Source organism: Notolabrus celidotus, chromosome 10 (assembly GCF_009762535.1).
Source record: "Notolabrus celidotus isolate fNotCel1 chromosome 10, fNotCel1.pri, whole genome shotgun sequence".
Taxonomy (NCBI): domain Eukaryota; kingdom Metazoa; phylum Chordata; class Actinopteri; order Labriformes; family Labridae; genus Notolabrus; species Notolabrus celidotus.
This window is the reverse complement of record NC_048281.1, coordinates 27718123-27740656: the sequence shown is the minus strand read 5'-3', so window position 1 is coordinate 27740656 and position 22534 is coordinate 27718123. Positions and strand designations below refer to the sequence as shown.

Sequence of the window (22534 nt, the reverse complement as noted above, 5' to 3'; positions counted from 1 at the left end):
CATTACCTTATAATTTCCTGTTTTTAACTCTGCTATTATGTCAAATTGTGCATGAATATGGTGTTTGCGAGCAAGGGAGCAGAAAATGGGTATGACATTATGAAGAAGCAAAGCATGCACGCTGCAGTGTGGATTAGGAAACACAATTGTAACGTGAAAAGAGGAACAGAAGAAGCTGAATTTTGCAGTTAAGAGTTGATATGAGAATGACAATGTGTTCCAAAAGAAAGCCAAGTGTGTTGTTCCATATTTCTACCATGTCATGTAGAGAAAATTGATGCAATGAAGAGACATTTTATCACTATGTATTCACTACTATTTGATTTTTTCAAGCAAAAACGTACAAAAAATGTTGGTTCTAGCTCTTTAGATATAAAATGTGCAATGTGTTTAATAATCTGGTTCATAAAAAAGTAGTTTTTTTTACTCTTGGTTTAAAAAATAAATCAGTTTAAGATGTCATTTTGGGCTCTAGCAAACTGAGATGATTATTGATTTAAAATAATTTGCCTTCATGTGTTCTCTAATTCATTTCAGTTACAAAGGAATCATAATTATACCAGTTTGCTTGTGACGGCAACAGCTGCAGTCAAATTAATTTTCAGCACTTGAGTTAGAAGACTCCTGGTAAACAGCAAACTCTTCACAGATGTGAGGTGCAAAAGGTGAAATCTTACAAAGTGTATTTGTCTCATTTCTGGGTAAAATCTATCATCACACCTAACGTTGACCTGAAAATATCTGATTTAAATCTTATTTCAAGATGTGATGAGCTAAAAAATAAGAATTTTATTGATTATCATGAGTAAAAAAGCTGCCAATGCTGCAAGCAACATTTCGTTGACAAGTTTCTTGAAATAAGTATTACAATGCTGTGACAAAAAATGCAGTATTTGCAGACATTTCACTCCTAAAAATCAATTGATTATCTTGAAATGAGACTTAAACCATAATTTTCAGGTCAGAGTGGCTCATATGAAGTGAAATAAAATATTTTGACTTGTAAATTCACTTGATAACATCTGAGTTTTTGCAGTCAGTGAGTTTTTCGACAACTTATAGGCTAACTATCAATCTATTTATTGTAGAACATAGATTTTTAAATCTATCTTTTGCTGTTGGCCTTCCATCAGGGCATTTTGGAAGCTCTGTATTTGACCTTACATTTCTTTAAACCAAACAAACAAAGAGAAAGCGGCATCACATGCCACAGTGGGTCAAGTTAAAGAAGAGTCGCTCTCAGACTAAGTCATTGTGTGCTCCAGCCTTCACACAAAAGAACAACATGCCTCCTCCTAAGCTTTACAAGCATCCATACATAGTCTCTTTTTCTACCGAGATCAAAGACTGCCTTTAATTTTCATCCTGCACCTGCCTGCTTTCCCCTCCCCTCCCTGACTAAATTGTGAATGATTTTAATATCTGTATTTGTCCTCTCACTGTGTCATTCTCATCCTCAGACCCAGAGCTGTTTCAGACTCCAGACAAAGATCTGGAATGGCAGATTCAGAGGCAGAGAAGTACAGAAGTTTGCTTCCGACTGACAGAAACCCCGCCTGGCTGCAGAATGGGATAGTTTGGGACAACTCAGGTACAAACTGACAACTTCAATTTTACCTTTCCTTTGTTTGTCTCCTTTTATTCCTCTTTGTTCAGCTGCATTTGAAGATTGCCAATCAGGATATCAAAAGCAAACGCTGTTGTTGTATAGTTTGTTTTTCCAAATGTGACCTTTTCGCCGCTCTGCAGTCACACTCCATTTTTCAGATTCCTAAAATTCTAACTCATGCATCCGCACACACACACGCAAAGACACAAACAAACAAAATCAAACAGCATCAAACAGAATCAAAGTGAGAATCAGTGTCCTTCATGGATCGTGTGATGTTACAGATTATTTTCTGCTCGGCTTAGCACAGCTCTGATTTTTTTAGGACAGTGTAGATCTGATTGGAAAATAAGATTTTAATACTTGGCATGACAACTTCACAACAATTAATTTCACACTGGGGATGAGACTTTTCAGGATCACCTGAGCGTCTGATCATGAGATTATTGGGAAAATCTGTTTTGATCAGATTTTAATTGTCAAAGAAAACCTTATTGTCATGCTTTACTTGTATCCAGGATTCAGCCATTCAAATTTCAAACAGTGACACTAAATAAAATCCTGGTAGACAGACTCTACTCACAGACACAAGTGAGTCAGAATGTTTTCTAATAAATATTTTTAATGATTGACCAGATCAGATATGAGGGGGTAAAGATAAACCTATATATTTGTCCTGGCATAGACAGGCCTTTCAATTCTCCACATAACTAATCAATGGTTTTAGTTTGGTTCTTTTGTTCAGAAGAATTTTCAGATAACAAGTATCTGTAAGCTTGTGAACTTAGTGTGTAGTGTATAGAAATGACTCACCCTAAGACAGTGGTAAACAGTAATAGAGGCCGAGGGATGCAGGCTCATTGGAGCGCAGACAGACACAGGCTTTTATTGCAGCGGTCTCTGGGTGGGAGGGGGGGTAGTATGAAATTCAGACGCATGAAAATACAAAAAAAATACTCACAAGTGCTTCTTCTTTCAAGTGTCTTTTAATTTCTTTTGCAGGTCCTGACCCTCTAAAGGGATTCTAATGAGAACAGCTGCAGGTTGAGCACACAGATGTTTTTATAAAGCGCTTTGCAACTTCATTTCTGTCATCAAAAATCTTAACTAAATTTTGAGATACAGTGCAGATGAAATTAGCGCCACCAATTGGTTTCTTGCTGTACAGCTTTATGACCTTCAATTACAGAAGAATTACTCAGAAAGAATAAAGATTTTTACAAATGAATCCAAAGTAGGTTCAAATAAGATGCAAAACATGAAAGTTTAAATGTATTTATACCCTGTCTTGGGGATTAACGAAAGGTAGAGTGGGCACTATTTCTTATGTATGGTAAGTATATTTAACCCTCCTGTTATGTTCGATTCTCAGGACTGGGTCAATTTGACCCGGGGCATGTTTAATTATCCAAAAGTGTCAGAAACCAAAGGATTAAAAAAAAAAAGCATTGTTTATATCTCATTATTAACTCCATTACTAATCATTTAAATCAATCTTTAGTGCAATGGTCTTCTTTACCTCTCACAGATTATGGTTCAATGAGGATAACTCATTCGTTTTCATAAAAAAATCATGTTAAAACCTTTTTATGTACATTGGAAAGACCTACATATAAATACAATAGTTTCACATGACATAGATTTTTGTTTATTTTATTTTACATTATGATTTTTTTTCTTTTTATAAGGTGAAGCCCAGATAGTTATTCCGTATTCAGCTAGTTTGGAAGGCATATGTTGCCTAAATGGCGGCAGCGACCTCTGAGTAGCGCTAGCCTTTCATCCACTTTGACATTAGGACCTAGGTTATAGAGTGGTAGAAGTTCCTCTACCCATAATCCCAAAGAAATAATAATTATTTGATACTTCTGACCCCTTTTAGCCTCCACTTTGACTGCCGTGTCAAATTGACCCGAACAGTATATATGCAATATAAACATTCAGCGGGGGGGGGGTTGCAAATACGCGAAATGAACCATTTTCATTGTATGTGTTGATACCACTAATTAAGCCAAGAAGAAGTTTCATATCGAAAAAATACCTTTTATTTTTTTACTTTAAAGTGGGTCAAATTGACCCGCAACATAACAGGAGGGTTAATAAGCTACTGTATGATGGTGCTAGATTTAGCATTCAACAATATTTAGCCATTATTTCTGTTTAGAGGTTACAGAGTACACTTGGATAGGTAAGTCATATCCAAGTGCTACTCCATAATATTACTGTTAGTTAGAAACACTAGCAATAGCTAAAAATACTGTTAGCGTTCAGTACTTACAATGGCTAAAAGTACCGTTAGCTAGCAATAGTAGCATTGGTTGAAAATACTGTTAACTAGCGATACTTACAAAGGCTTAAAACCATAGACTGTAAATAAAAATGGACAGCGTTGCTCCGCCTCTTCCCGTTGTACAGTTCTGAAGCCAAAAAATCCCTCTCCTGGGCGCAGCCATTGTGCAGCCAGAGCCTGTGAAGCCTTTGTAATAAGCTCCGCCCTACAGCGTAACGTCACAAGACACTGTGTGTCCATTGAAGTTTCGTTCTACGGCGGCTGTGAATCAAAGGAAACCCAGAAGTAAAACCCCGTTTTTTAAACTCTAATAACTAAGAAACTTTTCAGAAAAAAGAGGCCTTGAACACAAAACAGTCAAATACTAACTACATATAACCACAGCATACGGATGTGAGAAACATTCGTACAACGTGTATTTATTTTTTAAAGTTTGACTGCTCCCCCATTCAAATGAATGGGGGAGACGGATTTTTTGACCTATACTGCAGCCAGCCACCAGGGGGCAGTCACACTGCTGAAAGCCTCACCACCAGGGCCGTATCCGGCACGCTTGCTTAAAACACTGTTAGTTCGCAAAACTAATGATAGATGAAAATACTCTTAGCTAGCAACATTTACAGTGGCTAAAATACAGTTAGCTCTTATGATGCAGCAGTTGGTACCTGATGAATCAGAGTCCAATATTGGACATAATCAAGAGCATCAACCCAAAAGGGCAGCAGTAATGCAGCATACAAATGATGAAATTAACAGATGAGAAATCAAAGTAATATATCATGTTCTCTGTCAGAATCAATTACAAAGGAGTAAAACTAATAAGCAGAAGAAAGTGAACTGCAATAATGTGTCATCTTATAATAAAGGATTATCTTATCTTATCAGAGCTGCTTGGAGATTCAACAACAGAAAACCAGTAACACTTGCAAATTCATGTAAATCTTTAAAGACTGAATGTTGTTAAAAAATGGCTTTAAAGATCGCTGAAATAAAACATATGCACAATATTTAAAAAAATAAAACAAGTCATCAAACAAAGGTGAAAAATATTCATATGAAATTCTTTAGCAGACATTGTAGCCTACTATAGCAACCCAAAGGACCCAAAGTTACATGAAATTCATACAGATTATGAGCACAACTTTTTAATGAAGTAGCTACAACTGTATCTGTTTCAATGTATGTCTTCTTCTATTTATTCTGTTTCTCCATATTCATTGTATTTGCATCAGCTGTGGGGTTATTAGCTTGTTTTTTTTAAGTCATTTCGGATCAAACCACACCCAGTCTCTAAGTTTTGAAGTGTCTTAATATGCCAAGGGATGTTTCTTTTGTATTTCTAACTTTGATTTTATTCTTATTTAGTCATGAATATTTAATGTTATCTTTAATAACACTTTTACTAGAAATACTTCAAAAGTTTTCCAGAAGTTTAACGTTAACTTTGGCCTACTTTTCATCTTGGGGATAAAACATGAAAGACCAAAGGGGTTGGGGTATTGAGTACTTTTTTTGGCTTTGTATATGACTGTTCTTCTTTTGTGCTCATTGTAATGTCTCTGATGTATTCCCACTGCATCTCTTTGTTTTTGTTATTGACGAAGACTTTAAATATAGAATAAAGATGCACATTCAAACAAAAGATTTAGCATGTAGAAGCACCAAAAACAGGCTCAGACCTCCAAAACAAACAATTACAGCATACAATACCTTTAATTTGAACCGTATTTATCAAAACAATGTCTATGTCATGTGAGGATACCCACATACACTGCAGGAAAACCATATAACTCCCATAAATAGTCCAAGCTGGATAGAAGAAAAGTTTGTTTGAAATGAAATCAGAGATCACATGACCCATACTTCCTATAAAAAAAAAACCCTGACAAACCTTTCCACCTGTCCTTGTCTCTCGTCCTACAACGGGAGGCTTCATATACACAGCACGACCTCTTTTTGACTGTTTTTGGTGAAGAGCACAATATCTATGACATCTATCACTCTGCATGGGCTGAAGATGCCACAGAAGCTATGATACTGATTATAAGCTCTTTGTTAATACATAGTTCTTTTTTCTTTTCCAGGATCATGGATCACAATAAATGGCAAAGTCCAAGATTCAAGGTAAACTTTAGTATTCCTGAGGGACAATTTGTTTCACAGACAGAAGTGAATACAACAATGGAAAGCACTGGACCTTGACTTCTTCAGCAGATGCTTTTTCCAAAGCCAGTAGCCTAAGTTGTTTGGCTTACTACCCAAAGTAGTTAGCCTATGTGGACTTTTTTTTTAAGTCATACTTTTGGATGTTTTTGTCTTCTTTAGATAGGACAGCTGAAGAGCAACAGGAAATGTAAGAAGCAGACATGCAGTAAACAGTTGAGGCCGGGAGTCGAACCAACAATCACTGTGCTGAGGTCTATAGCTTCTGTATAATGCATCTGTGTGCTTAAGCTACTAGGCAAACGATGCCCAAACCTATGTGGATGTTTGATGACTGTAAACAAGCTAATGGTAATGTGAGCAACTAAGTGACTCAACCACTAGGTCCAAATGTTGTAACTTTAAATTCTGATTTATAGCTGTTGGGTTGCACAGTTTTTTAAGTTTATTAAGATAAGATAAGATAAGATACTCCTTTATTCATCCCGCAACGGGGAAATTCAGCAGCACACAAGAAGGTGTACAGTACAAGAATTCCAACAAGAATATACATATAAAAAAAAACATCCATCAATGACGGTTTTTGATACTAGACATTAGATATTAGATATTAGACATCTGCCACGATTCTACCGTGACAGAATTGATGATGTCTCCTCATTAAGGGAGTCACGGTGCAAATTAAACACTCATATCGCTTTAAATTAAATCTTCAGATATGACAGTCAGAACCTGATTTCAATCAATGAAATGTGTTTTCTACATATTCAAAGGGTCTCACACAGTCAGTCGAGGTTCATAGGGTAACTTAAATAGTTTAAAGAGATAGCAGTGGTCCTCCTTTAAACGGCTAATAATGATAATATGCTAAACTCGGCTCAGACTCAAAATTAGGTGATGGGAACACAGACTCAGTACTGATTCTTCTTTGAACACCGAGCACTCATTACTCAACTTGGACAAAGTGTTCAAATCTACAACACTTCTCTAACTTTAGATCCTGTTCCCTTGTTTCTACAAGTACTGATACACAATTTGTAGATATGTATATAGTGTAAAGCAGAAAGGACAGTGCACGACACATCATATTCTAAATCTAGATCATTTAAACCCAAATCTATGGCTTCAGCATCCTCCTGCCCTTTAGCTGAAATGCCAGATTGCTTCAGAACCCCAAGCAAAGAGCTGTCACACACTACGAAATTACCACTTTGGACTACTCTACGTTTTTTCTTTGTCACCAACTTCTATATGTGACACTTCAGTAGAATGAAAGAATGATTTACTCCATGCTGTGTAAATGACAGAAAAAACATAGAATTAGTGTTGCGCATGTATAAAAGTAAAAAAAATGTTCTTTCCTGTAATGTGACAGTTACATATACAATCTTTACAAACGCTTATCCTGTTCTGTGTACAGTAACACATGACTGCAGGCTAAGCAACTCCTGACTGTACCCCAATCACTAATGACTCATAAAGCCTCAGTGCCACCTCAACTTGACAAATGGCAAATGTCAGCGGCATATTCTCCTGGTAGGCATAATTTTATTAAGTGCAAATATCACTGTGCTCCTTAGGAGACGCTCAAAGGTTAGACCAACAGCTGCAGCAGTTTCATGTGTATTAGCTGGGATTTTTTTGCAGCGAGTCAGGCTCCCCTGAGTTGATGGACACGACCAGTCAAGCATGAGGAGGGATGCTCTAACTAAATGCAATAAGGACAAGCTAAGGCTAAGATCATGTTTATTTAAAAGCCTGGGACAATAATCCTAATGGAGGACAGTGAGGTGCAGGGGGGAGAAAACAGGAAGGGAAAATAAGGGACTGGTGGCAGATCATTTTTGCCATTTATTGGCTGTGGTAATTTGTTGACTCACTCATCCATGCAGGGTCTTTATGTTTAATGCAGGCCTCCAGAGGGGGAAAGGAGGGGAGAGAGGGGGTGGTTAGGAAATGGAAAGACAGGCAATAGGGGGTTAGGGGGGGTACCCTGAGAGATTAGCCTCCACCTCTCAGTGTGAGAGATGGAGGTGGATGAATATCAGCCCTTAAAGTGGGCCTCAGATGCTAATGGGGACTTCATATATGCGACTCTGCTCAATACACCTGCCAAATAACTGATGGGAAAAATTAACCTTACAGATGGTGAACATGAGTAAAATAAACATTATGTACCACCCAGAAAATTATCAACAGTGCTGATTATTATTATATATGTTACTGATACTGGTATTGGTATCTGCCTTTTGATACTCTATTGACATCATGGCCTGGTATGAAATATTGCATCAGGTATTGTCGAGTAAGCAGGTCAATGCACTGATCTGACACCATACGTTATAAGTCACCCAAAATCAACTGTTTTTAGAAATGATTGAGTAACACTGTCATACAACAACAGTGTGGTGATAGCAGAGGGCTAAGTTCATCAGAGCTGCTGAGCTTTTGGCTGTTATTGGTTAGGTTGTAGTTTTTGCACAACAGAAATGTAAAAATCTGATTTGCAGTGGATTCAGGAATACAAATATTAAGTTTATTTTGTATTTTAAAGCTCCTGTTGGTAGTCACAGAGTAAACATCTGTTCAGAGAGAGGGACTTCAAATGTCAACACTATCCCTCCCAACCAGATTTCCTCTTAGCCCCCCAACACAGATCGGCGTGTGCAGTCATGACAGTGCCGGACTCATAACCAATCGGAGGACGTAGTAGGGGCCACCCCTTAACCAATCAGGACAGAGGATTGGAGATTAGCTATGATTGGTCCGTCATAACGAGAACGAGGGGAATAATAACATTGCTTGATAAAAAGGCACTGGAAAACGCAGAGATTTCGCAATAGTCTCAAATTACTCCACTTACCGATGATAAGCAATGGGTATTATGACCTTTTCTCCAAACCCAGCAGAAAAAAAGTGACTTTTTTACACCATTCCTACCAACAGCAGCTTTAAACAAATGGTATTGGTGCCAGAATGAGTTTTAATATCAATATTTGTATCAGTGTTGGTATGAGTATCATATAAGTATAAGTATCTGCCCTGGTGTCATATTGATATCAGGAGTGTTGGTATCATACCAGTATCAGTATCCGTCAGTACCCAAGTAAAGGTATCAGAATTTTTTATTTGAAAAAATGGTTACCAAAAATCTCCACTTGATTTAAAGGGATAGTTCAGTTTTTTTGGCTTGGCCCCTTTGTCAAGATAGCAGGCAGAAGAACACAGATGTGTAGCGTCTGGGAATAACAGTGCAAAAATTAATGGACTTTCTGTCTGTAAAGTGCTGACAAATTTCTAAATAGAGTTTAAACTTACACTTATATTCTTGTTTGGGTCAGATTTTCTTAAAATGGTAGAGCTAACCCCTTCATCAGTAGTTGATAGCCTAGCTTCTCTTCTGGTTCTCAGGCGGTTTCTCAACAAAGGGGATTAGCTGGCCAGCATCCCCTGTGTGTAATACACCTACTGTTGACAAGTATCTCATACAACCCCACTTCAAAAACAACTATCTCTTAAATGTTCTATAGAATAAAATGACCTTATATTATTATTATTATTATTATTATACAAACATTTACTGGGTCATATAGAAAATGAACTCAGGGGCAGGTTCTCCTTAACTCCCAGTTCAATGTCATCCAGCTGTCAGCTGCTCGTCTGAGCTTTGACGTGTGCTCTGGTCTGACACCCATCATCCTCACCCAGCTGTTACCGGCCTGCCTGCCCTGACCTGGCCCCTCGAAAGGGTCACACCCATGTGGTCAAACATTGGTGGCTAACTGCTGGCAATGGCTCCCCGTGAGTCCCATTCACTGAGAGGGTAACTACTGTCTGTTCTACTTAGAGACCTGAGAACATCAACCTGTCCTGAACATCTCCTGACGAAGATTGAAGCCTCCAACATTTCATATTTTTAGTGCTTTTTATTCATACTGTGAGCAAATAAGTGTTAAAATAAGTTATTTTCCCCAAACTTTGTGTCAGATTTTCACATCTACTTCCCCAAAATGTCTGTTGAAAGTAAGGAGAAGGACAGCTTAGCAGGATATTGGCATGTGATGGCCTCGACAGCAGTTGCAGCCCAGAGGATGTGGAGGCTATCACACTTTGGCATGGTGTGATGATGGATACCAAGAACCCAATCATGTACGAATAATCAGAGCACAGAGTGTGTGTGTTTACACTATGTAAGAAGATCCATAAAGTTGAGGCTGAAAATGGAAAAAAAAGAAGGAGCCCCAGATCATATTAACGAGAGATGAGTTTAACATTTAACTCTCTCTGCTTGACTTTCATCTATATTTAGTTCTCTTTGCTGATTTAATACTCCTTGATTTGTATGCCACAGAAGTGACATTGCTACATTAAAGCCTCTCTTGGGTATAAAATGACATAAATAAAAGCCTGGAGCCACATTCAGCTATAGACGCCGATGTTCATCTGATGATAAAGGAATCAGCAGACTGTTCCATACACCCTGCTGTCTAAAATAGCATGCACAATGTACGCAGTGTGCAAAACATCTGCGCCCCTCTATGAACCTTTCCCCAGTGTTTGGCGAAATCTGCCTCCAGAGCATGATACACACGCACACACGCACACACAGCTGCATACCACGGTGGAGATGTACATCCAATACGCAGCTAAACTGTGTTAGAGTTCCTTAGGGTGTGTTTGTGTCTGCAGTATAAGTGTGCCTGCAAGTCCCAAGCTACTTCCCAGTATCACTCCTTGGCCCTCTCCCTCTACCCTCGCTGTCATAAGATAATGTGACAGGCTGTCAATCAAACCGGGGCCTGGGGTGCAGTGGCAACGAGAGGGTTTTTGGCGGAACATTTTTGTGAGCAACACCAGGGAGAAGGCAACAGCAGGGACCACGATACAGAAAAAAAATCTGCCTCCGCCAGGTCTCACACATCATCCACGCATCTTATTTCTACAATCTGCCTCTGGCCACCAGATTTATGCCACCATCCTTCTGGTCTGAATCCTGACCTCTGTAAGAGAGAAGCCTGTGGGGGTCAGGGTACAGACAAAATGTTCTGCCCTCATCCCCAGAGAGAATACGCCCCAGCGTCTGGAGAATGATCTGAGTATCAGTCCTGTCTCTGTGCCCAGAGGCTGACACTGTACAGTAGGCTGGCTGGGTGCTGCCACTCTTTTAGCCTGAGCCCTGATGTGTTATGAAAGCTCCGTCACTCAGGGAGGCAGGGCCAAAGACACCTGTGGAGGAATTCTGTAAAATGATGGATGTGGACAGGATTGAATCTCTGTCTGTGTCTCAAGAGAATAAGAGTTTTGACATCTGCAGGTGTTGAATTATGGAAGTTGTTTATTGTTTGTAGGTAGATTTAAAATTTCTACTTGAACGGACTGAATACTTTAAATATAACTGAGTGCATTTAATGTATAAATATATTGATAAATTAGACTTAAGCCCAGAGAGAACCTGCAGCTCTACTTCAGCTCTAAGCTTCTTTTATCAGATGCTTTCAGTTTCACATAATTTTATTTTTACTAAATGTCTCACACTCACTGCTGCAAGATGACAATTTGTCATCCACAGATTTTTTTTAAGTTGAAAACCACTTATAAACCCACTGATCACCACCTGCACCACCTTTATGACGTATAAAGGCCCTGTAACACCTCACCTGGAACCTTCCTTCCAATAACGGTGTCTATCATAATTTCAAGGCTCCAAGTGTGTGAAGCTTATTGGCTCATATAGAATGTGAGTTCAAGGCATGATATATACTCTTACACCTCATCTGCTTTGTGTAACAAGAGGAAAAGTCACTCTCCCTCTGTTCTGCCATCAGAGGTAGTAACAGAGGCAAAACGAGGGGAAGAGAGTGCGTGTGGCAGTGGTGGACGAATATCAGAATTTGTAGTGCAGAAGTTGGGTCAATGCAGACGTATAGAACCAGGCTTTAGAGTCTTACCCATGTGGAGGACTAAAAAAAGAGGTAGTAATAAAAGGTAAGTACTCTCTGCCAAAAGCAAGTCAATTTGAGACAAGAAAGGTCCTACCATGTATTTAAAATGTTGCAAATGTTAGCCAGCAGCTGGTATTTTTATTTTCAAAGTTGGAGAAGAAAAAGAGGAATCCAGAACTGTGATTCAGCTGACCTCAGGTCCATAACAACTGTCTCCACTTTTAAAAACAGACTCAAAACATATTTATTTTCTCAAGCGTATGAATGATATAATGACTGTTGTGACTCACTGGATGCATGTGCAGCAACAATTGCTGTTTGTTTGATTGCTGTGTCTGATGTATGTTGGGTGTATCTATTGTTTTTTCTGTTTTTATTTATTCTACTTGGAAAAATGTTTTTATTTTTTTTAATTCTCCATGTAAAGCACATTGAACTTACGTGTAATGAAATGCTTGAAGTGCTTTATAAATACAATTGCTATTGCTATTGCTTGTTTTGCTGCAAGGGCTTCTATCCAGAGGTGGTTCAGGATAAAAGGATACAAATATTTTTTGTCACATTCAATACCTTTAAGTATCTTATTTTCTGATTCAAGTTTTCTCTTCTCCCTAATAAGAAGGTTACCGGCTGCAGTTTTCAACCAGTTTCATTTATTTACACACAACTACAGCTCTTTTATGTCCAGCACATCTCTGTAAGTACACCCTGATGCAGTGAGCATGCGTTATCTCTGTACAATATGGATTTGACATTTGTGGCTTTATATCAAGATATACAGAAAACACCACACAAGTACTTTTCAGGACTGCAGTCAGCACAAACGTATAGCTATGCCATCACAGCAGAATGTAAATGCGATAAAAAAAGAGCTTCCTGCCTGCAGAGGTTCAGGATGGTGACTCCATAATGGACCCCGGTCTCCAGGGTGCTCATCTTGATGTGAAAGCCCCTATCACAGAGGTTCACCATCCCCACCTGGTTGTTCTTTGGCCTCATGGAGAGAACAAAAGAGTCCTTCACCACCAGCCATCTGCAAGGTGGAAACCACTCGCACACACACACCCCCACACACACACACAGAGAATGGTTGAATTCAGTGTGTGGAAGCTGAATCTGTTCAATCCTGATGTAAGGAGGGATTGATGAATATAAGAGCTGCCTTACATTTGACTTATTATGGATATTTAATGAGCTACCTACTAATATTAATAAAAGAGTATGCAACCATCTCCTTTGTCTTTTAGATTCATCATTACATACAAATTTTACCCCAAGTTTTTTCTCATTTTCCCCATTATTGGAAATATAATGTATGATTCAAGTAAAGCATAACATTTTCAGTCATTCTCTACACGCCAAATAAATAAATAAAATGAAATTCTACTCACTTCTCACATTTCTTACAGTTGTCCAGAACAGCCGAAGGAAAACTCAAAGACAGCAACTTTAAGACAAATGATTCATCTTCTTCTCTTGCTGAAAGGAAACTGTTTAAAATAAAAGAAGAAGACATGAAACATTTTTTCCTCCAACCTTTGAAAACAACTTTTCTCTGACACATTGGCAGCCTAATGAAGCGACAAACTTTCAGCAGGAAATCTCTTTAAGTTTGCCGCACATACCTTTGAAACAAATTTACTTTGCTCCATTCTGAAATGCTTACTTTGCACTTATGCACGATCATTACTATGTGTCATCTCATCGCTTTTTCTTCTGTAGACAATGGATATTAGCGGCCATCTTAGCTCTTTAAGTGATAGTTTCTTTGCTCCTGCCCGCTGTGTTTCCCCCTCATTAATGCAAGCCATTCTCCATCAGCAGCCTCTGTGAAGGGACTCTCCTCATGCAGGCCACACAACTCTGACAAGGATGGAATTATTGTTAGCTTTCACACCTAATTAAAGTGTAGATAGCTCATCTACAATGGATTTGGCAGTATTTATGTCATTCTTTTACAAGACAAGGCTTGGACTGTAAGTATCCGCTCTTGTAGTCACTGGATGTATCCTTTCGGAGGATCCTGCAGCTGCATCTGATAGAAGGATACCAGCTGTTTTCCACTCAACTGTTCAGAGCACACATTGTTTATAACCACAGCATGTTGTGGTCGGATTAGTGATTGAATTGCATTCAGTATAAGATGTTTGAGAGTATCTTATCTTATCCTATGATTTCAGGACAGGGATTCAAAAGTTGCATGAGTGAAGGGATCTTTTTCTCCCACTTTTATGTAGATGTTCATCAGAGTTAATGGTACATCTAGTCAGTTAAAGGAATAGCTCAGTTAGTGCATCACTGATAGGAAAGCTTCTTGCAGAGCTGTGCCTTTTTCTGCAACAAGTCACAGGATGCACTCTGTTTACATTTGCGGCCTCTGTGCTACTGTGGTTTATTTACCAACCATTTTAATGCCTGAAACAAATAAAGCCAAATACTGGTCATAAAATACACTGTCACATGTATCCTCATATATAGCATTACCTGCATTTTGCAACCCAACAGTCTCGATGTCCAATGAGCCATATTTCAAACTAAAACCCTTTAGTAAGCATTTGTCAACCTCGCTGATGTGAAGGAACAAATCCTGGAAGGCAGAGAAAGTCAACCATGGTAGACTTTCTGTAAGGACCATAGACTGTAAAAAAAAATGGACGTAGTATCCGTGACATCACTCATCTGGTCCTGAAGAGCTGTTTTGATGCCAATCGTTTGCGGGTGCCATGTTGGAAATGCTGAACTCAATCTAACTTCATCCAAGCTAGTGTGAGGTGAAGAGGCGAGCCTTTAGCCTTTTCCCTAACAGCTACAGGGTGCCTGCCTGTCAATCAAGTCAGGCATGCCCTTACTTGGGCAGAACTTGTAAGTTTAATATCTTCAAAAATACAGTGTGTCGAGAGAGAAGTTGGTCATTCAGACATAAACTGTTTTTGAACCAGGCTGTAAACATTTATTTTTGCTGTAAAGATTGTCTTTTTTGAATGGGTGTGAATGTACTTTTGGTGTTTCTGCAACCAGCCTCAAGTGGACGCTTGATGAACTGCAGTTTTTAGCACTTCTGCATGGGCTTCATATTTTAAGACTGGAGGTTGCAGCTTGTTGGGAGGTTATAAGACGGCGCAGACGTGGCCTTGATTGTTGTCATTATGACACACTAAACAGGATAAAACAATTTATTTTGGGAGGCTGACAGGTCCCTCAATGCTACGTCTACTGGATCAGGCCATGACCGTGCTTACAACATCTTACCTCTGCAAAAGATTCATGTACTTTCTTAACATGTCTGACAGTCATGTTGACTTAAATTACAAATAAAATTTAAAAAAATGTGACAAACATGGATTTTATTCAATTTCATAATGAAATTGGTAAAAATGTTCAGTATGAAAGGGATTCACTCCAGATCCCAACACCCTGATGTATGCTGATATCCATCCCAGTGAGCTTTCATTTTGCTGGAAGTTGTTTTTTGAAATCCTTCAGTGGGCTTGTTAAATAAATGAATTTTCACTGTCTGTGAGAACATGCTGTATTTTTCCGAGTGGCTGAACAAGAGGAAATGAGAGTGAACTGAAGAGAAACTGAGAAAAGAACACTCAGGGATATAAGAGAGGAAAGACTGGTATAAATAGGATTTTTGATAAAAGTCAGATTTGTGCAAGCATCTCTGTCTACGTCTGTGTGAGCTTTTTTTTACTGCATATGTAAGTGAGTGACAAAAGGTGAGCAAATTAGCAGTTCTTACATGCAGGTTGGCAGGGGGAGCTTTAGAGGAGCCTTGAACATCAGCAGCTCCTGATGAAGAGCTTGGAAGTGCTTGAAACAGCGTTTGATTTTCCATGTGAAGTCCCAGTGGCTCAGCTCAATCGTGTAGACATTTGGATTCAGCACCTTTGAGGTGAACATTTCAAAAGCAGATGGTTCAGCTCCACCGCATCAATAGTCACTTACAAGAACTTTTGAGAAGATGAAACAGGTATAATGATACAATACTGTCTTTAAGGATAAGTTTGGCGATTGTGATATTAAGAAACTTTTGATCAGAAAAGGTGAAGCGCAAAGTTTTAGAAGAATAATGAGTGAAAAGTGCCTTTTATGAAAGTTCAGACAGGGCATGTGACAAGCGATGACTCAGTACCTGGTTTACAGTCAATTATATCTCACTCACCTTTGTTGTAGATGTCTGTTCGACCTCTGTCACCCAGACAAAAATAGGGATGTTTTACAACAACACTTTGGAGTCCAGAGACTTAAATGGAAGGAGTTGCAGACAAGTAATGGTTCTTACTCCTAGAAAAAATAGACAACCACTGATGTGCGAACAGAACTAGGAAGAGCTCTCCATGCAGGCGTGTGGGCATCGCAAACATGCTTAAACACATGTTTAACACAACATCAAGGAAATGAAATAAAGCCAGACAACAGATATCAGCAGTCATTGTACTGTGATGTTACTCTCAGTGTGGAAATATTATCACTTCTTTTGCAGCCAGCCCATTAACGCTTCTTAATCAATAAACAAGTGTGAAGAAAAGGGAGAGTTAAACTATTGAGGGCCATTGAGTGGGCTATTTTAAGCAAACCTATATAGAGACTTGTTAGTAACCGTTGGACAACAACAACTAGCATTCTGGGGTGCCAGTTTGTCTCAGTTGGCAGAGTGGGCAGTCCCTGTGCGGAGGCTATTGTACTCTCTCAAGCTGCCTCGTCTAATAAAGGTAAAAATGCCAAAAAAAAACCAACTGCATTGCATTCATCCAACCTGAGACAAACACTTGTATTGGCAAGGAATTTAACATTTTCACTTTGATAACTAATAATGTTTTAACTAATAATAGCATTCAACCACTATAGACTATTAGCCAGGACGATAGGCCTTATTTCCTCATGCAATTTCTAGCATTCAGATAGAATGTCTGATGGACTTTTTTTTCCTATATATATTCTTGTTGGAATTCTTGAACTGTTCACCTTCTTGTTTGCTGCTGTAAGTCAGTGAATTTCCACGTTGTGGGATGAATAAAGGAGTATTTTATGTTATAATAATAATAATAATAATAATAATAATTTTATTTGTAGAGCACTTTTCAAAAACCACGTTACAAAGTGCTTTACATGGGCAGCAAATTAAACAGGCAGATCATAAAATCACACAAGTCAAGATAAAGAAATGAAGCATTTTAAAAGACACAAAATTCCCCTAAAAGAACTCTAAAGGAATACAAATATTTTAAAATATATTTCTTAAGATGGTTAAAATAAAATGAAGTCAAATAAAATTCAGATAAAACCTGGGAATGCTCTGAGATAAAAGTATGTTTTAAGAGGGGATTTAAAAGAGCTCACTGACTCAGCAGACCTGATCTCCTCAGGCAGATGGTTCCAGAGTGTCGGACCCCTCACTGCAAGGGTATCATATCTTACTTAATCAACAGAACTGTTAGTGGAGGTATGGCTTACTAATGTAAACTCAACTCAACTCAACTCAACTTTATTTATAAAGCACTTTAAGAACAACAGCAGTTGGACACAAAGTGCTGTACAGAGACATAATGGATAAAAACAAACAATAAAATCATAAAATCATTAAGAACAATAAAATAAAATAAAGTTGAAAAATAAAAATAAAAAAAATAAAAATAAAAAGGCACTAAAACAAGAGCAGGGTCTCATGCTGAGTCGAAAGCCAGGGAATAAAAATGGGTTTTAAGACGAGTTTTAAAAGTGGACAGTGAGGGGGCTTGTCTGACGGCTAAAGGAAGATCGTTCCACAGTTTGGGAGCAGCGACAGAAAAAGCCCTATCCCCCCTGAGCTACCGCTTGGACCTCGGTACCTCCAGGAGCAGCTGATCAGCTGACCTGAGGCACCGAGCAGGGGCGTAGAGATGGATCAGCTCAGAGAGGTAGGGCGGGGCGAGACCATTTAAAGATTTAAATGTAAACATCAACTGCTTCTGAGGTAACATCGCCATTAGCTAGCAATGTAGATTTTTGTGTGGTAAAACTGTAATGCGATTACCAGCTAGGATGAAACCTTTTGGATGGTAAATTACAAAAACTGCCAAAAAGGGAAAAAATGTGAAGTGACAGTGAATACTACGATATTTGATAACATGTGAGGTTTGTTTGCATACTGACAACATGCAAAAGTTTAATAATACAGAGGCAGAAGTCAACTTTTAAAGCAGTTCTTTTTTTAACAGTTTCAACCAAAATATATTTGATGTTTGGGGTCTAAAGGGGATAAACATGCACCAGCCTGGGAGGATATTCCTTTTCCCGGGTGCAGCAGTAGTTCTATTACATCTATTTTTGCCAGATATGGAGTCTTTAAAAATGTAAAATATTTCAGCTTAAAACGTGTTTTACAAATATAAACTTTGCCTGTCATTAGCCAACATGTTCTTCAATAAAAAAGGCTTTGGAGAATATCACTGTACATCACCCACTGTGATCAGAGAGAAAGAAAACTGGGCCGACTGCGATTAACAGCTAATGATGAAAAACACATACAGGCCACATCCTTCATCCTTGAACATTGCCTGATGCTCAGCCATTTCTTCACTTTCACGCCATTTGACCCTGACCTTTCCTTTTGCTTTGACTCTGTGTCAGTCTGCGCACAATCAATGTCTGTCACCTTCTGTGTGATCACAAAAACAGTTGGCCCGCCCTGACAGGGGCTCCGCTGGCATCTCTGTCGTCTTGCATTTGGGCCACCGGATCTTCTATTGGTGGTACTGGGACATCCTGCCTCATTATCTTCTTCGCCCCGCCCTGCCCTGCCGGCTGAAAGTGATGCTAATAATATGAATTCCAACTGACTGACATGGGTGAAGAACCAGGAGATGAAATCCATACTTCATGCATTTTGCATGGAATGGTAATTAGGCATTTTTGGGTTACTAAGTGCTTCTGCCAAACTATCCATGTTCCTGGTGAGACAGGAAAAAGTCTGCTGAAAGCCTGTAATATCAAGGTTAGATGAAAAACTGACTAAATCAAGAATAATATGGATCCTCTGAACTGATCTGAACATCTCTAAGCTGGGAACCACCAATTCTTCTGACCTTCAAGCTTCACCAAGTCTAGCAGCATCCATAGAAATTGTATATGATCGTGTGGATACCAAGACTGATGTTTTGTTGCTTGCCTTAATAATGTGTGCATTCTTGCTGAATAAGTGTCTGCTTCTTTAACCAACCCTGAACCCCATCTTTGAGGTCTGAGAATGTGCCCTTGAAAATCTTTCCCTCTTGTCGCCCTGGGCCCCTGGCCCGGCCATTAGAGAGATTTCTTGTCTCCCTCAAAGCAATGACAGGTGAAGTGGAGCACAAAATCCCAAAGCCTGTGATGGGCCTCTTCACAAGCTCAGAACCTCTAATTCTAACAGACACTTATCTTTCTACAAGCACTTCTCTCAGCTTAAATATCCAGTGACAGACAACAGATTACTCATGTTTATGAATGGTAAATGGTAAATGGACTGTATTTTATATAGCTCCTTCTCTAGTCCCTTATTCTCAAAGCGCTTTATCATAACATGTCACATTAAGCCATTCACAGCATATTCATACACTGAAAGCAGAGGCTGCTATGTAAAGCACCCATCAGTATTAACTAATCCCATTCACAAACTGCTGGTTCAGCCACCGGGGGCAGTTTTGGGGGGATTTAGCATCTTGCCCATGGACACTCCAGCATGTGGACAGCAGGACCTGGGATCAAATCCCCAAGCTTCCAACTAGGGGCGCTGCAAGGGGATGGCCAGAGGTAGCCCCCCTTAAAATCTAAATTCTAAACAATGATTGGTTATTTTCCTTGCCAGAGGCAGTAGTTCAGTTGATTAAACTGTTTGGGATGTGTGTCCGGTGGGAGAAAGCAACATCACCCCAGCTCCATTTGGGAAAGCCATGGCTCAGATTGAAACTATAAACCCTTCTGTTGAGTGGTACAGAACTACCACCCATACTACCATGCCATCTAGCAGTGCTAACTTGTTTAGGTGTACTTAGTTTTCATATCAAGCATACAAAATCTAGGTCAACACTTAAGTTGGAGAAAGCCAGAAAATCTTCACTCCAAACAGGAAGTCCTTGCCTTCGATTGGAACCCTCATCCCTTCCACTGTGAGGCAGCTGCGCTAACTATTAATCTAACTTTCCACCTTGCAGAGTTTACTTGCACCATAACAGTCAAAGTAGATTTAAGTCCAAGAGATAGAAATGGTAAATAAATGCTACTCATTTATATGTGCACACAGTGTCTTTGTGCCACCTCTACAAAAGTCTGTGGCTCAGTTTGGCCACCCGAGTCACTAAAATCTGTCTCCGCCCCTGCTTCCAACTCGCAAGAGCTTTTTGAGGCAGAAACAGGGATTTGGAGATACAGGCAGAAAGGAGGACAGAGTAAGAGGAGCTGGAGGAACATAAACTGTTGCATTCAAAACTACAAAAGTTAAAGATCTCTGCCATGTGTGTTCAGTGGGTGACAGCCACCTCCCAACCTCCTGCTTGCATCTCAAACATTTTCAATCATGGCAGCTGTGAGAGGTGATGAAGCATGTAGGCAAAATTCAAGCAACTCCTTCAGCAGCAGACTGCTTCACCCACCCTGCCAGAGAGGGTGTTACCACATTTCCAACCATAGTCAGACACTTGAACACCGGCATCACTTCTGAAATCATTATAATTCTTAAAACTATTATGCAACATTCAGTATGTACAGTGAGAAATTGTATATTTCTACAGAAAAAAATGTGTACATAGTTTATATTATTATCAGGCTAGTGTCATAGTATAGCTTGTTTTTATCACTTAAGAAATATCGCCAAACTCAGACCTTTTGTGTCCACAGCTGAGCTGGAAATGATTATTCATGCTTTTGTGTCATCTCGCCTGGATTATTGTAATTCTCTCTTCACATGTCTTAGCAATGCATCCCTGAACCGCCTACAAGTGGTCCAAAATGCTGCCGCTAAGCTGTTGACCAAATCATCTAGAAGGTCTCCTGTCACTCCGATCCTCATATCTTTACACTGGCTTCCAGTTAAATGTAGGATCCAGTTTAAAATTCTCGTTGTTGTGTACAGAGTGCTCAATGGTCAGGCTCCAGTCTATATCAGGGAGCTGCTGAAGCCTTATAACTCCAGCAGGACTCTGAGGTCCTCTGATTAGGGTTTACTGGTTGTGCCTCATACCAGGTTAAAAATGAAAGGGGACTGTGCTTTCTAGGTTGTTGGTCCTAAACTCTGGAACAGTCTCCCTCTGGAGCTCAGAACTGTGGACACTGTTGACGGGTTCAAAAAGCAGTTGAAGACCTTTCTGTTTAGACTTGCCTTTGTTTAATCTGTCTGTTTTTATGACATGTTTTTGTATTTATTTGCAAAGGCTGTTTTGCCTTTTATTGTTTTTCTATTGTTGTTGTTGTCAAGCACCTTGTGACCTGTGTTCTTGAGAGGTGCTCTATAAATAAATCTTACTTACTTACTTACTTACTTACTTACTTACTTACTTACTTAAGATAAGATAAGATAAGGTAGTTCTTTAATCGTCCCACATACGGGGAAATTTAAGTGTCACAGCAGCAAAGTAGACAGTGCAAAAGAGTATAAAGTATAAAGCGAACAAGAGCCTATAAAATATCAATTATTAAAAATGTATTAGCATTTAAATGACTTACTTACTTACTTATTTACTTACTTACTTATTTACTTACTTACTTACTTACTTACTTACTTACTTATCTACTTACTTACTTATTTACTTACTTATTTACTTACTTACTTACTAACTTATTTACTTACTTACTTATTTACTTACTTACTTACTCATTAACTTACTTACTTATTTACTTACTTATTTACTTACATATTTACTTACTCATTTACTTACTTACTTACTTACTTATTTACTTACTTACTTACTTACTTATTTACTTACTTACTTACTTACTTATTTACTTACTTACTTATTTACTTACATATTTACTTACTTACTGATTTACTTACATATTTACTAACTTATTTACTTACTTACTTATTTACTTACATATTTACTTACTTACTTATTTACTTACATATTTACTTACTTATTTACTTACTCACTTACTTACTTACTTATTTACTTACTTACTTATTTACTTACATATTTACTTACTTATTTACTTACTTACTTACTTACTTACTTATTTACTTACTTTCTTACTTTCTTACTTACTTACTTATTTACTTACTCACTTACGTACTTACTTATTTACTTACTTACTTATTTACTTACTTACTTACTTACTTACTTATTTACTTACTTTCTTACTTTCTTACTTACTTACTTACTTGTCATCTTTTCGTCATTTTTTTTACAACTGAGTAAATGCAAAGCAGTATTTTCTAAGAGACACTCGTGTTTTTTCACAACGTACTCTGAATGTGTGCTTTAAATTTCACATCAACCCATTCCTCCCACTTGCCATTTACTCCACTCAAGGTCCGTCTCTGTTCAGCTGTTCAGCTATTGGCTGATAATGAACACG

At 38.6% G+C, this 22534-nt stretch overlaps 1 protein-coding gene across 2 annotated transcripts; it reads right to left on the bottom strand.

Annotated features, from left to right (window-relative positions):
* Positions 1 to 12474: 12474 nt before the first annotated feature.
* si:ch211-168k14.2 (phospholipase D1) lies at positions 12475 to 22447 on the bottom strand. Of its 2 annotated transcripts, XR_004632767.1 has the most exons (5): positions 22338 to 22447; positions 16173 to 16294; positions 15750 to 15895; positions 13396 to 13494; positions 12475 to 13037 (listed from the first exon to the last, which is right to left on the bottom strand). XR_004632767.1 is itself a non-coding variant. In XM_034694359.1 (3 exons), exons 1-3 carry the CDS (start codon positions 15908 to 15910, stop codon positions 12836 to 12838), a joined length of 462 nt encoding a protein of 153 aa, XP_034550250.1. In that variant the 5' UTR covers positions 15911 to 15959; the 3' UTR covers positions 12475 to 12835. The 2 variants fall into 2 exon arrangements, 1 of the variants encoding a protein (XP_034550250.1); XM_034694359.1 differs by lacking the exons at positions 16173 to 16294; positions 22338 to 22447 and having other exon boundaries at positions 15750 to 15959.
* Between the last annotated feature and the right edge of the window lie 87 nt (positions 22448 to 22534).

Coding starts and splice junctions, on each gene's coding strand:
- si:ch211-168k14.2 (XM_034694359.1), bottom strand. CDS start 15,910: ATGTTCACCTCAAAGGTGCTGAATCCAAATGTCTACACGATTGAGCTG. Junction 13,495..15,749: donor CTCCCCCTGCCAACCTGCAT/GTAAGAACTGCT, acceptor TATTTTAAACAG/TTTCCTTTCAGCAAGAGAAG. Junction 13,038..13,395: donor AACTGTAAGAAATGTGAGAA/GTGAGTAGAATT, acceptor TCCACCTTGCAG/ATGGCTGGTGGTGAAGGACT.